The sequence below is a fragment of the Rattus norvegicus genome, chromosome 3, assembly GCF_021556685.1.
Source record: "Rattus norvegicus strain SHRSP/BbbUtx chromosome 3, alternate assembly SHRSP_T2T, whole genome shotgun sequence".
Taxonomy (NCBI): domain Eukaryota; kingdom Metazoa; phylum Chordata; class Mammalia; order Rodentia; family Muridae; genus Rattus; species Rattus norvegicus.
The window spans coordinates 153,169,426-153,181,149 of NC_141536.1; the positions used below are offsets into that span (position 1 = coordinate 153,169,426).

The 11,724-nt window shown below is 47.0% G+C and overlaps 2 protein-coding genes across 4 annotated transcripts; one reads left to right on the forward strand and one right to left on the reverse strand.

Annotated features, from left to right (window-relative positions):
• Nucleotides 1–636: 636 nt before the first annotated feature.
• Wfdc9 (WAP four-disulfide core domain 9) lies at nucleotides 637–9,126 on the reverse strand. 3 transcript variants are annotated; one of them, NM_001413044.1, is made up of 4 exons: nucleotides 9,050–9,126; nucleotides 3,701–3,823; nucleotides 1,525–1,666; nucleotides 637–840 (listed from the first exon to the last, which is right to left on the reverse strand). In NM_001413044.1, the coding sequence occupies exons 2-4, from the start codon at nucleotides 3,777–3,779 to the stop codon at nucleotides 810–812; spliced, it is 252 nt and encodes an 83-aa protein (NP_001399973.1). In that variant the 5' UTR covers nucleotides 3,780–3,823; nucleotides 9,050–9,126; the 3' UTR covers nucleotides 637–809. The 3 variants fall into 3 exon arrangements, with proteins under 3 accessions (NP_001399973.1, XP_087509860.1, XP_087509861.1); XM_087653734.1 differs by having other exon boundaries at nucleotides 640–840; nucleotides 3,701–3,821; nucleotides 9,039–9,114; XM_087653735.1 differs by having other exon boundaries at nucleotides 640–840; nucleotides 3,701–3,824; nucleotides 9,039–9,113.
• Nucleotides 9,127–10,149: 1,023 nt separating this feature from the next.
• Wfdc10a (WAP four-disulfide core domain 10A) lies at nucleotides 10,150–11,502 on the forward strand. The gene is made up of 2 exons (NM_001109461.1): nucleotides 10,150–10,299; nucleotides 11,185–11,502. The coding sequence occupies exons 1-2, from the start codon at nucleotides 10,209–10,211 to the stop codon at nucleotides 11,466–11,468; spliced, it is 375 nt and encodes a 124-aa protein (NP_001102931.1). The 5' UTR covers nucleotides 10,150–10,208; the 3' UTR covers nucleotides 11,469–11,502.
• The last annotated feature ends 222 nt before the right edge of the window (nucleotides 11,503–11,724 follow it).

Below are 11,724 nucleotides of genomic sequence, written 5' to 3' on the forward strand. Positions count from 1 at the left end.
ATACATATGTACGTGCATATATATACATTTACATACATAGTATATGCATACATACATACATAAATACATACATACGAACGTACATACATATAGTTTAAGATAAAAGCTTCTTATCAATCTCCTTACTACCTTACTTTTCCTATCTGCTGGAAGGAAATCATCAGACAAGTTCCTGGGAGAGGACAGAGCTACAGATAAAAGATCCTTGAATCGCGGCACACACGGCTACCCACTGAACATGGCTACCCACTGACTATCCTCAGTAGAAATGGATCATGAATGTAAACCTACTTAATGTGTTAGCCACATGAGTTTTGTTGTTGTTGCTGCTGTTGACCTAGAACTCACAATCTTCCTGCCTCAGACTCCTAAATGCTGGGACTAGAGACTTATACCACCATGTCTGGCCAATCTACAGAATCCTCAAAAACCTCTCTGTATTTTTGCTGCAGTAATTGGTAAATGCACAGAAGACCAATTTGTATCTGTGTCCAGCTGGGATGCGAGCAACTGCTGGGAGTGTTGGACTTTCTAGAGAGTCTGGGCTTTCTAGAGAGTCTGGACTTTCTAGAGAGTCTGGACTTTCTGGAGAGAAATGAGCATCTTTAATAGTGTGTGAGAGCCACAGAACCCTCATGCTGGTTCATAATAAATTTATTTGGCAAAAGCTTAGACTCTCTCTGCATGAAGACATCAAGGAGAGGACAGAGAGGTCCTTGGCTGCAGAGTGTCCCTCCAGGGCAGCAGGCTGCACTCCTCCCAGCCCACAGTCATCTCCCAGCCCACACCAGCAGTGGATCACATTGAAACTAGATTTTCATCAGGCTTCTGAAGGGTTCTCTGAAAGAGAAAAATTAGATCGTTAGACACCAGTATCTCTGGAAGTAAATCCGTCTCCAAACAACAGTGCCCCAAGTTTCAGAAGAATGATAGAAATTCTCTGTAATATCAGGAGTTGCCCTTTCAAAATCAACTTTCTGAGCCAGCAAGATGGCTCAGCAGATAAGAGACCAAAGCTATAATCCCAAGGACCCTGGAGATACATAGAAGAGAACAGCTCTTACAAGTTGCCCTTTGACCTTCACACATAGGTACACATATATACTGTGGTGCACATGAGTGTGCATATACACTAAATAAACTTTAAAACAGACTGATGTGCTTTCCCCCCGAAAAGGTTTGATGTTTGACAGGTCAATACAAGGTCTTCTAGGGTCTGGCTGAGAAAAAGGAGCCAGTAATTGGATTCTATGGACAAAGGAGGGAACCTATGAACTAGTGGGCGATGTGTGAGAGAAGCAAAGAAAGTGAATGATCACGGTGGAAAAATAATGAAACAGTCAGTGCCTTGGGGTTTCTTGGTTAACGGTACCTGGATTTAGAGATAGGAGGGTTCCTTGCTTTATCTGATTGTTTCGGGGACCGGAATTTAGGTGACTGCCATTTCCTGCAACGTCTGAACAATGTCTGAGGAGCGGCACTCAGGCATGCTCACACCCGCTCCTCTGACCCCAAGCCACTCACTCGTTGTTCAAGCAGATGTTTCCGCAGTACGTCCAGCAGCACGTGTAGTTCGGACTCACACATTTCTGCACCTTCGTGCACCTCCTCCCACAGAACCTTGCCGGTGGCTGTACCCAGCACTGCTCGATCTCTTCAGGCTTCTCTGGAATTGAGAGGCTAGAGGTTGGCGGGGTCTACTTACTCAGAATGCACAGCAGACACCTTTCAAACTGAGCGAACCCCTCCATAGCTTGCATGCCCCATGCCAGGAAGTACTTCTGCAATCATGAAATCCCTCCAGCTCTAACCTGTCCCTCCACGAGACAGCATCCTTGTATGACACACATTTCTTCTTCTCCCGTGTGTCCCCAGGGCACTGTGGAGTTCCGGCATTGGGGTCTCTTCCCAATAAACACCACCTGACCGAGTCTATACTGATAAAACCTTAGATTTCAAAGCCTACAACCTCATCGAGTTCTGGTTCTAGACCCAACTTGCAGAATGGGAAAACTGAGACAGAGACAATAGGAACCCCACTTTCTACTTTTCCATGTGTTCCCCATCGATAGCCACTAAAATATACACTCCCAATCCATACCTTCTGTGTCCTGAAACTTTTCTGCTCCGTCTCTCCAGTGCTCACTATCTTAGCATCTACACATGATTTTCTAAGGGGTCATTTGTTTTCTCCATTTTTTTTCAGGCTCTAACTGCTCTCAAACAAAAAAAAAAAATGGATGTGTCTCATATCACTATTATGATATCCATTGGTGTCTCACCTAGCAAATTTTGGAACTATGAAGGCCAAGTCCTGTTTGGCCATGTTTAAGGGACAGAATGACATGGTTCTTGCTCCTGGAACAAAACCAGCATGGTGTGGGACTCCACAAGTGTTGATGATTGCTGTGAGTGTAAGGCTTGTTTGTTCGAAAATATATATTTTACTTCATGTTACTCCTTCAAGCAATGTCCTTTCTGCCATGGTTAATGACTCCATGATGATCAAAGACAGCACAAGTCCAGGAGGCAAGGGTATAGCTAATGTCTCAGCAAAGTGGTAAAGGTTATGACCTTCAGGACAGCCCTTAAAGCTGTGGGAAAGAACTCTGAAAACATGAGTTCAAAAATATATAATTTCCCAACTATGCAAAATTATAAGGATGCAATACGAATTGTATAAGGAGCTTCTCAGATCTAAAGGGTCAGAGGCAGCTGCGCTGTGAGCCAGCTTATCAGGAAGATCTTAAGGAAGGAAATAAAGAGATTTAGGGAGTGGTGATTGCAGAGCAAGACCCCACACAACTAAGTTTCTGTTTACGCTTACAAAGGCAGGCAAATTCCTGAGTTTGAGGTCAGCCCAGGTTCAGGCATGGTAACTTCAGAGTGAGGTCCCACACAGACATCTTATTGTTTGTGCTTAACAAAGGCAGGCAGATCTCTGAATTCTTTTGCAATGTTAAAAAAAAAAAAGTGCTTACTGTCTCCTAAGAATCAAGGGGCTAAGTCATAAAATGCTAGTTCATGGGATAATCGAAAGGGAACCTAGGGTAAATGCCTAAATAGACTGCATATAAAAGACTGGACTTCTGATCTGTGAGAGAAGAGCTGTTGGAAAGCTGAGAGAATAGCAAGAGTCTCTGTCATGAGTGGAACAGAGGGAGCAGTCTGGAAAGCTGTCTCAAGAGAACATAAGCCATCGGCTTGTACCCACTGTTTGACTTTAAGTCGTTTGTTTCACTGCTCCCAGAGACCCCTTCTCCTAGCCAAGGTGGACTCAAAGGGAAGTTTGGTGTTAGTATTTCTTCTAGGCAATTCAAACTGAGCTGATCTGATGGAGAACTGTTTCCTGGTGCTCTGTCGGGGGTAGACAAGGCTTTGCTGTCTTTCCATGGACCTAGTATTGCTTTCAGGGGGCGGGGATACCCCGATTGGAAGTATCCTACATAATTTAGCTTGGGTGTCTCTGCTTAAGGATAGCTCTGATTTGTGTGTGTGTGTGTGTGTGTGTGTGTGTGTGTGTGTGTGTGTGTGTGTGTGTTGTGTCTATGTATGTGTAGTATATGCCTGTGAGTGTATGCACATGCCATGGCGCACGTGTGGAGGCCAGAGGACAACTTTTGAGAGTTAGTTCTCTCCACTGTATGTTCTAGAGGAGGGCAGAGCACTCCCATTTCCGTGCTATTGTTTCCATGTTTACCCTTGAGGCTTCCAAACACATGCAGAAACACCACAATCCCATGGGCGGATACAGTGAGGAGGAGGATCCAGAACTTCATGTCAGACTATGCATTCACAGGAAGACAGGTCTTCACCCACTGCTGCTGGAAGCAGAAAAGAAATGAAGGCAAACTGGGTAAGGAGAGCACACTAGTGAGCATGGCTACTCGATGTCCTGCCCTCCCCGCCCCTCCCCTGCCCCCTACACGTTTACCGATTCTCATCAGCCATCTTTTCCCCTCAAGCTGCTTATGGTCCTACAAGACGCGTCCCTTCTTTTTTAAATCACTTCTTTTTAGAATACATTTCTTACTCTAAGGGGAAAAAAATCCTTAGCCGATAGAATTTTTAAAATACAAAAAAAGAGAAAACAGAGACATATCAATAATTCCTCTATCTGATTCCACCAACCAGTAGGTGTGTACACTTTTACATTGTTCTCACCATTTTATGAAATTGGAAAATCAAGCGTCCTGATATTTTACTTAGAAATATATGTAACATGTTAAGGCTCAATAATGCGTGTATGGAGGGGGTACAAAAGCAGAAGCATTTTTTTCTTTTTCTTTTTCTTTTTTTTTTTTTTTCGGAGCTGGGGACCGAACCCAGGGCCTTGTGCTCGCTAGGCAAGCGCTCTACCACTGAGCTAAATCCCCAACCCCCAGAAGCATTTTTTTAATATACCACTGCACAGTGTTTCAGTCACTTTTGCTTGTTTCCTGAGAATGCCACCGTGTTAGCTAAAGCCAGACCCTTACCCTCTGCCCCACCTTCTGTTTGTTCAGGACGTGTTTTCTAAGGATACCATCGTGTATTTAGCTTGCACACTCACACGCTCTGCTCTACCGTTTCTTTCTTGTTCGGTTAGCATCTTGGAAGCATGCTAACCAGCACCCTGCTCTGTGTAGTGTGCAGACCTGGCTGAGCTCCTGTACTCACACTTGAACAGAAACAGTTATTATCACCTGTCTAAGAGTTCACCAGACACGGGGTTGGGGATTTAGCTCAGTGGTAGAGCGCTTGCCTAGCAAGCGCAAGGCCCTGGGTTCGGTCCCCAGCTCCAAAAAAAAACAAAAGGAAAAAAAAAAAAAAACCAGAGTTCACCAGACACACGAGACTGTTTGAATTCATTGGATCGATGTGAAGTTTTCAGTGATTTCAGAATTCAGTAGCCATGTGTAAGTTAGAGCCGTCGCACGGACAGTTCACAGGGCACATCCATAATCATAAAAACCCACTTTACTGACCGGTGCTTATGGACATGTCTCTTCAGGAAAGCAAGTGCAAGGCCAGACATCATTCAAAGATAAAGTTGCAGGGCTGAAGATGAAGGATGACTCAGGGGTTACAAGCACATACCCCTCTTCCAGAGGACTCGAGTTCAATTTCCAGCATCCATGTTAAGTGGTTCACAACCTCCTGTAACTCTGGCTCCAGGAGATCTGATGCCTTCTTCTGGTTTGAGGGCACCTGAATTCATAGAGCTCCCCCAACACTCATATACACTTAATCAGGATATAAAATGAAAATCTTTGGAAGGATAAAAGTAAAATTGCCTAGGTCTGCGTATGTGCATACATATGTATGTACACACACATACATGCATACACACACTCATGCACACACACATGCACACATACACACATACACATGCACACACACTTACACACACAGTCATGCACACACACACATGCACACATAACACATACATACACGCACACACATACACACACACTCATGCACACACACATGCATGCACACACATACAGAGGCACACATATACACATGCACTCATGTACACACACACACACACATACTTATGTACACATACACACGGAAGTTATAAACAATCACGTTGGTGAGTTTCAACTCTTCTTCAGTGTATGTGTGGGTATTTTATCTGCATGTATGTCTGATATGCATGTATGTCTGATACTTGGACAGTGTTGGGGATCCCCTAGTATTAGAGCTATGCACAATTATGAGCCACCATGTGGGTGCTGGGAATCAAAGCTGGTTCTTCTGGAAAAGTAACAGTACTCTTAACTGCCGAGCCATCCCTCCAAGCCCCGTCCAACTTCTACTCTAAGACACTTGTGTCTACTCTCCAAGCTTCTCCACTCAGAACCCACAGCCCACTGTCTTGCCTCAGTGTGTCCAGACGAAGGAAATGATGGTTTTGAGACTCCACGCACTCGGCAGTATTCAGACTAAAACCACTGCTTTGCTGGCGAGGCTTCAGGCCAAGGAGGAGCTACCTTAAGTATGGACTTCCAGAAACCTCACAGGCAAGTAACTTCCAGCCACCAGACAAGTTACATCTAACTGTGGCAGGTGGCCCATTCCTTGAGGATCTAGAGTTGGGGGTGGGACACGGGTCTTCTGATCCCGTGAAGCCACCACCGCACGACAAGGCAGATGTACAATACGCTGTTGTCCACTTGCAGCCTTGGGTGTGACGCATGAGCGTAGATTGGGTGTGGACTCCTGGCTCCCCCTCCGGCACATAGGGCAAAGGGAATGCATATGGTGACACGACCTACCGGAAGCCATGGTTCCTTTGAAGTGACTTATTTGTATTAAGATATTATCTTAGACGAGAGTTGTGAATCCGTTCATTTAGAAACTTCATTTTTTTTCTCTTCTTTATCTTTTTAGTATGTGTTTTTATTTTATTTATATGTGTGTGGGTGTTCCCATGCATGCAGGTGCCTACAAAGAGCACAGAGGGCAGGGATCCCCTGAGCTGCCTAGTGTGGGAGCTGGGAAGCCACCTCTAGCTCTCTTACCCGCTGTGCCATCTCTCCAGCCTCTGCCCTCCCTTCACTTACTCTTTACCAATTCCATAACTGTGCACCCTGTGTCTTAATCATGTCCCACCGCCCAATCCCATCCCCACTCCCTTGACAGATCTTTCCGCTTTCATTCCCTCTCCTTCTCTGGGGTTGTGGGAAGCCCTCTGAATGCTACCAGTGTTGCAAGCTGGGATGCTGACTGGCTTTGTTGGCTAGACCTTGAGTGGGCAGCCATTCCTGCAGGAAACTCCTGAGCCTGACAGCCACAGGCTATGTCGCATCCAGGAGACAGTGTCTCACGGCACTCTCCCCCATCTTCCAGAGCTTACGCTGTGCCAACCCTCTCTTCTACAGTGTGGAGCTGGAGGTGTTGATGCAAATGTCCCATTTGGGGCTAAGCACTCAACTGTCACCTCTCAGTTCTTTGACCAGCTATGAGGCTCTGCCGTAACCACCACAGAAGTTTCTCTGGCTAATGTTGAAGGTAATACGAAACTAAGGCCTCATCCTCTTTAAAAAAAAAGTTTATTTATTTTTATTTTTACTTTACCGTACATGGTGCATGGATGTGTGTGCACATGAAGAGGGATTCAGATCAGATCCCCTGGAGCTGGTGCTCCCGATGGTTGCGAGCCACACCACGCAGGTGCTTGGAACGGAACTCCAGTCCTCTAGAAAGTAGTCTGTGATTCAACCACTGAGCTACTTCTCCAGACCCCCAACCCTGCATTCTTACTTTAACACCTTGGCCCCCAAAACGTTCTCAGGATCCTGGTGATGCCCAATGCCCTTCCCTTGCACACTTCTGGTATTCTTAATCAACCCAGAGAAGGGAAGCAAGATGGCGTCCCAGTACTTCTCATGTCAGACCCAGAATGCCTCGCACGTTCAGTTCCACTCTTTTGTTTATCTGAGGGAAAGTTTAAGAAAAATCCTACAGTCATCATAAAGATTCATCACTACCAACTCCCCAAACGTCAAATCCAAGATTCTCACAACAGTGTAAAGAAATGAGCTAGCCAGGAGGGCAGACGGTCCTACAGGATTTACCTTTGTGGTTTCTTAGTTATTTATTTATTGGTCATAACACCTATTTTCCAGTTTTGCTACTTGAACAAAGAGGACACCCCACCCATAGCACAGGGATAATGTTGACACAATTCCAGGCAACACTTCATTTAAGCCAGCCATAAAATTCACACCTAACAATGCCCTGTCTACAGTGCATTGTGAGACAGACTGACAGCCCTTTTGTCCAGATTTGGAACGGAGCACCAAAGAACAGAAAAACAGAGGTTCGGTGCCTTGTAAGTTAGGGTGACTTTTGAGGCAGCATCGTTTTGGGTTCAGTCCAGGAGCAACATGTCGGCTATATCACAGACTATTTCTTTGGCACTCTCCCAACAGAACGCACTGGACTGGGTTGTCATAGACAGTGCCTCTGTGTGGGCTGGGGACATTGTGCACCTGTCCTACAGCTATAGCTCCAATCCAGAATTCCTTGGCCACAGGGTACAGGGTCTTTTTCTGAAGCACCCGAGTTCCCTACAGGAAGGGAGTCAAAGGCACCGGTCTCTCTTGGTAGTGATGTTTTGAGAAATGGTCTCGGCACGTAGCCCAGGTTTGCCTGGAACTCTGGGCAATCTTCTTGCCTTACCCTCCTGAATGTTAGAATTACAGGTTCATATTCAGCTCTGTGGTGGGGTCTTTTACTTCGTATCCTGCTCAGTATTGGCTCTCCTTGGATGGTCCGAGTCCAACCTGACACAAACGCCCTCCAGGTTTTACAGAGGTAAAGAAACTGGATAGGGAAGATGGATAAAAGCTGAATGGCCACCTAGACAAAAATGAAGGGAATGGAGTGGTCGACCCTACAGTCGGGATCTTGCCACAGAACTGTTGGTTGGTGGGCGGAGAAATGTGCTCACCAAATACCTGAGAGAAACCCAGTAGGAGCTGGAGAGGTGGCACAGTGGGTAAGAGAGTTTGCTGTGCAAGCATGGGATCTGAGTTCGGATCCCAGCACTGACAGTTTTTAAAAATCCTAACAGCACCGGATACACCTGTAGCCCCAATGTTACAGGCAGACTGTTAAAAGGATCATTAGTTTTTGCTGACCACATAGCCAGGATGAAAAATGGCAAACCTCAAGTTCAGTGAAAGACCCTATCTCATGGGGATGAGGTAGGGAGTACCTGATGTCCTCTTCTGCCCTCCATTGCCCCCACAACACAGACACAAAGAGGCCTAGCACTCTCAAAGAGAACAGCCTCCTCTCAGAATTGGTCTATAGGATTACAGATGTGTGTGTGTGTGTGTGTGAGAGAGAGAGAGAGAGAGAGAGAGAGAGAGAGAGAGAGAGAGAGACGAGCACTGGCGCTCTGTGCAGTATACGCTAAGACTCCACACACTTGGCCAAGGAGGATGAACCAATACAAAGACAGAGGCCAGGATTTGGAACCCTGAGTATGACAGTGTGGGAACACACTGAGGGAACTGACTGGGGAAGAAAGAAAATGGTACCTGCTGTGGTTTGCAGTTTGTCCCCCAAAGGTTCCTGTGCTGGAGTCGTGGTCCCCAGAGTGGCAGCAGTAAGAGCAATACAATCTTTAAAAGGTGGGGCCAAGCGTGAGATAGGTAGGTTCTCTGGTACGCAGAGATGGGGGTAGGAGGCAGGAAGGTGGACATATTGGGGACTGAGAATTCAGAGGCAGTGGATGCAGAAGGTTGAGAACGGAGAGGATCAATGTACACTATACACAAGTGCGAAGCTGTCAGAAGATGAAGTAAAGGTATTTTTAAAAGCCAAGAACAAAAGTCAGTCTTTACAGTGCCACAGATGGATCTGGGTGTGTGTCAATTACCACCTCCTCGGTGCTCTGCTGTCTCGGCTCAACCCTTCCTTGTCTGCTGCCCACAGCCCCATCTAGCCCAGCCTTGAACATTTTGCAGAACAGCGTGAATTAGGACGGATATTTGACAGTGTGTGTGAGATAAGTGAAGGCAGCGACAGAAAGGCATCTTGGGAGACCGCTAAAGGATTAAATAATCACATGTGGCACACACACACACACACACACACACACACACACACACACACCCCTGTAATCTTTTTTAAAAAGAGTCTATTTTTAACTGGTAAGGGTATAGACTTCTTAGCTATCATGCTATTCCCCTTGTTCCATAAAATAATTTATAGCTAAAAAACAAAAATAGTTTATTTCTCTTCTTGTATGTACATATATGTGTATGCTTGTGCATTTGCGGGTGGACACTAGAGGTAGACATCAGAGTTTCTCACCAACCCTAAGACTCACAGTTTCAGCTCCAAGCAGCCCAGCAAGTCCCCGAGAGCCATCTGTTTCCGCCAACAACCCTGGTTCTGGCTCACTGACATTTGCCTCCAAGCCAGCTTTCACCTGCAAACACTTTACCCAGTAATCCGTCTCCTGAGTCCTAAATGATATATTTCATGAGGAAATTATGTGAGCGCGAAGAGGGGGCTGATTATGAGAGAAAGGATATCATTTACGGCAAAGGTTTCGCGGAAAAGGTCAGGGGGCAAGAAAAGGGGCAGAAACAGGTCGCTTACTGATCTGCCCTGTCTTGGCCAGTAGAGGCGGCAGAGAGGCCCGGTCCTGCTGTGGGGAAGTCTGCCAGACTAGGTCTAAGCTCACCGCCTGGGTCACAGCTATGTTGTCTAAGACTCTGCTGCTCATCCTCGGTGTGCTGTTGCTGCTGTCCCTAGCCCAGGGAGGGGTCCAGCGAAAACGGAGATATGAAGGTAGGTGATTGGATGAGGTGGGTATATGGGTAGCAGACAAGGAGTGGCCGAGAACAGACCCAGAAGGATACGACTTCATACTCTGCTCCTCCGCAGCACTGTCCAGACCCTGGGTAATCACAGCCCCTCCGCTACGGTTCCAGACATAGCGAGAAGGTAGCCCCTCGGCTACGGTTCCAGACATAGCGAGAAGGTGCACGGTGAACGTGTGATTCCCGCCCTTTGTTCCAAAGATCCAGAAACAGAAGTCCCCATGGCTGACAACCCAAGGGGCAAACGAGACGGTTGTTCCTGATTGATGCGTATTTGGGAGGACTAAACTTGCAGAGAGGCTCAGAGGGGGAAGGGGGTACAGAAAACAAAAACACTGACCATGAAAGAGGTAGGAATGGAGTTGCCGCCTGGGGAGGGAGGTGGGACAAAGATAAGTGATGAAAGGGACAGGCTACTGGACATCGAGACAGCAGAGGAAACAGAAAAGCTGGAGGTTGGTCTGTTAGCCTCACGGGCCCTTCGAATGCTGAAGAGTTGAGAGGGTCCGAGACCTACCTCTGGTAGCTGAGTAACAACATATATTCCACAGAGATGATGCTATCGCAGCTCTGTCTACTAGGAGAGACTGGTCGTGGATGTAGGTATGAGGAAGAGGAAGAGGGGACCCAGACACTAATAGCTCTAGGGAGGTGGTGGGATTATCACGGAGCATGAGATTTGAAACACAACTGATCGACAGGACTTGGTGAGACGCACAGAGAAAAGTTGCCTGGAAAAGTCCAGGCGTGACATGAATGTTTCAGCATACTGCGGGAACTTGAAGCCCAAGAGGGCTTCTCTCCAGGCAGCTACTTTCCTCACCTACCCATTTCTCTCGCTCCTTTTCAATAGTCCAAAGTCGCTCCGAGGTCAAGGAGTGCGAGAGGAAGCCCAAATTGTATCTGTGCAGACGCCACTGTGAATCGGACCAAGATTGTCAAGCCAATAACATTTGCTGCTCCACCACGTGCGGGAACGTTTGCGTGAACCTGCTGGATAATAGTGTGTGGGAGACGCCTGTCACCCCTCCCCCGGACATCGTCTACCCGGAGAGCGGCTCCCAGCCCAGCTTTGAAGGAGATATGGTTCTGCCCACGTCTCCCTTGTCCCCTTTCTCCACTGCCGCTGATAAATAAACCAGAAGGAATGTTGCAGCACCTGCCGTCTTCACGTGCACTGTTAGTAACCTTGGAAACCCAGTGTGCTCCCCTCGGGTCCGATCCCCACCCCCACTCCCACCCCCTTGTGGGAAATTCGTCTCTAGTTTGGCCTGCTGTCCTGTGCACCCACTCCAGTTCCAGGAGGATCCAGCACACAAGATCAGCTCCACCACAGCAAATTGTTCCTCCGTAGCAAACCACAATGCTAAAGAGAATATTTCTTGCCTTGGGG

Bases quoted from the DNA above. Each gene is read 5' to 3' on its own strand.
- Wfdc9 (NM_001413044.1), bottom strand. From the start codon at position 3,779: ATGAAGTTCTGGATCCTCCTCCTCACTGTATCCGCCCATGGGATTGTG. The intron at 1,667-3,700 runs GTAAACATGGAA...TCTCAATTCCAG, and splicing joins TGTGTTTGGAAGCCTCAAGG to AGAAGCCTGAAGAGATCGAG. The intron at 841-1,524 runs GTGAGTGGCTTG...TTTCTCTTTCAG, and splicing joins AACATCTGCTTGAACAACGA to AGAACCCTTCAGAAGCCTGA.
- Wfdc10a (NM_001109461.1), top strand. From the start codon at position 10,209: ATGTTGTCTAAGACTCTGCTGCTCATCCTCGGTGTGCTGTTGCTGCTG. The intron at 10,300-11,184 runs GTAGGTGATTGG...CCTTTTCAATAG, and splicing joins GCGAAAACGGAGATATGAAG to TCCAAAGTCGCTCCGAGGTC.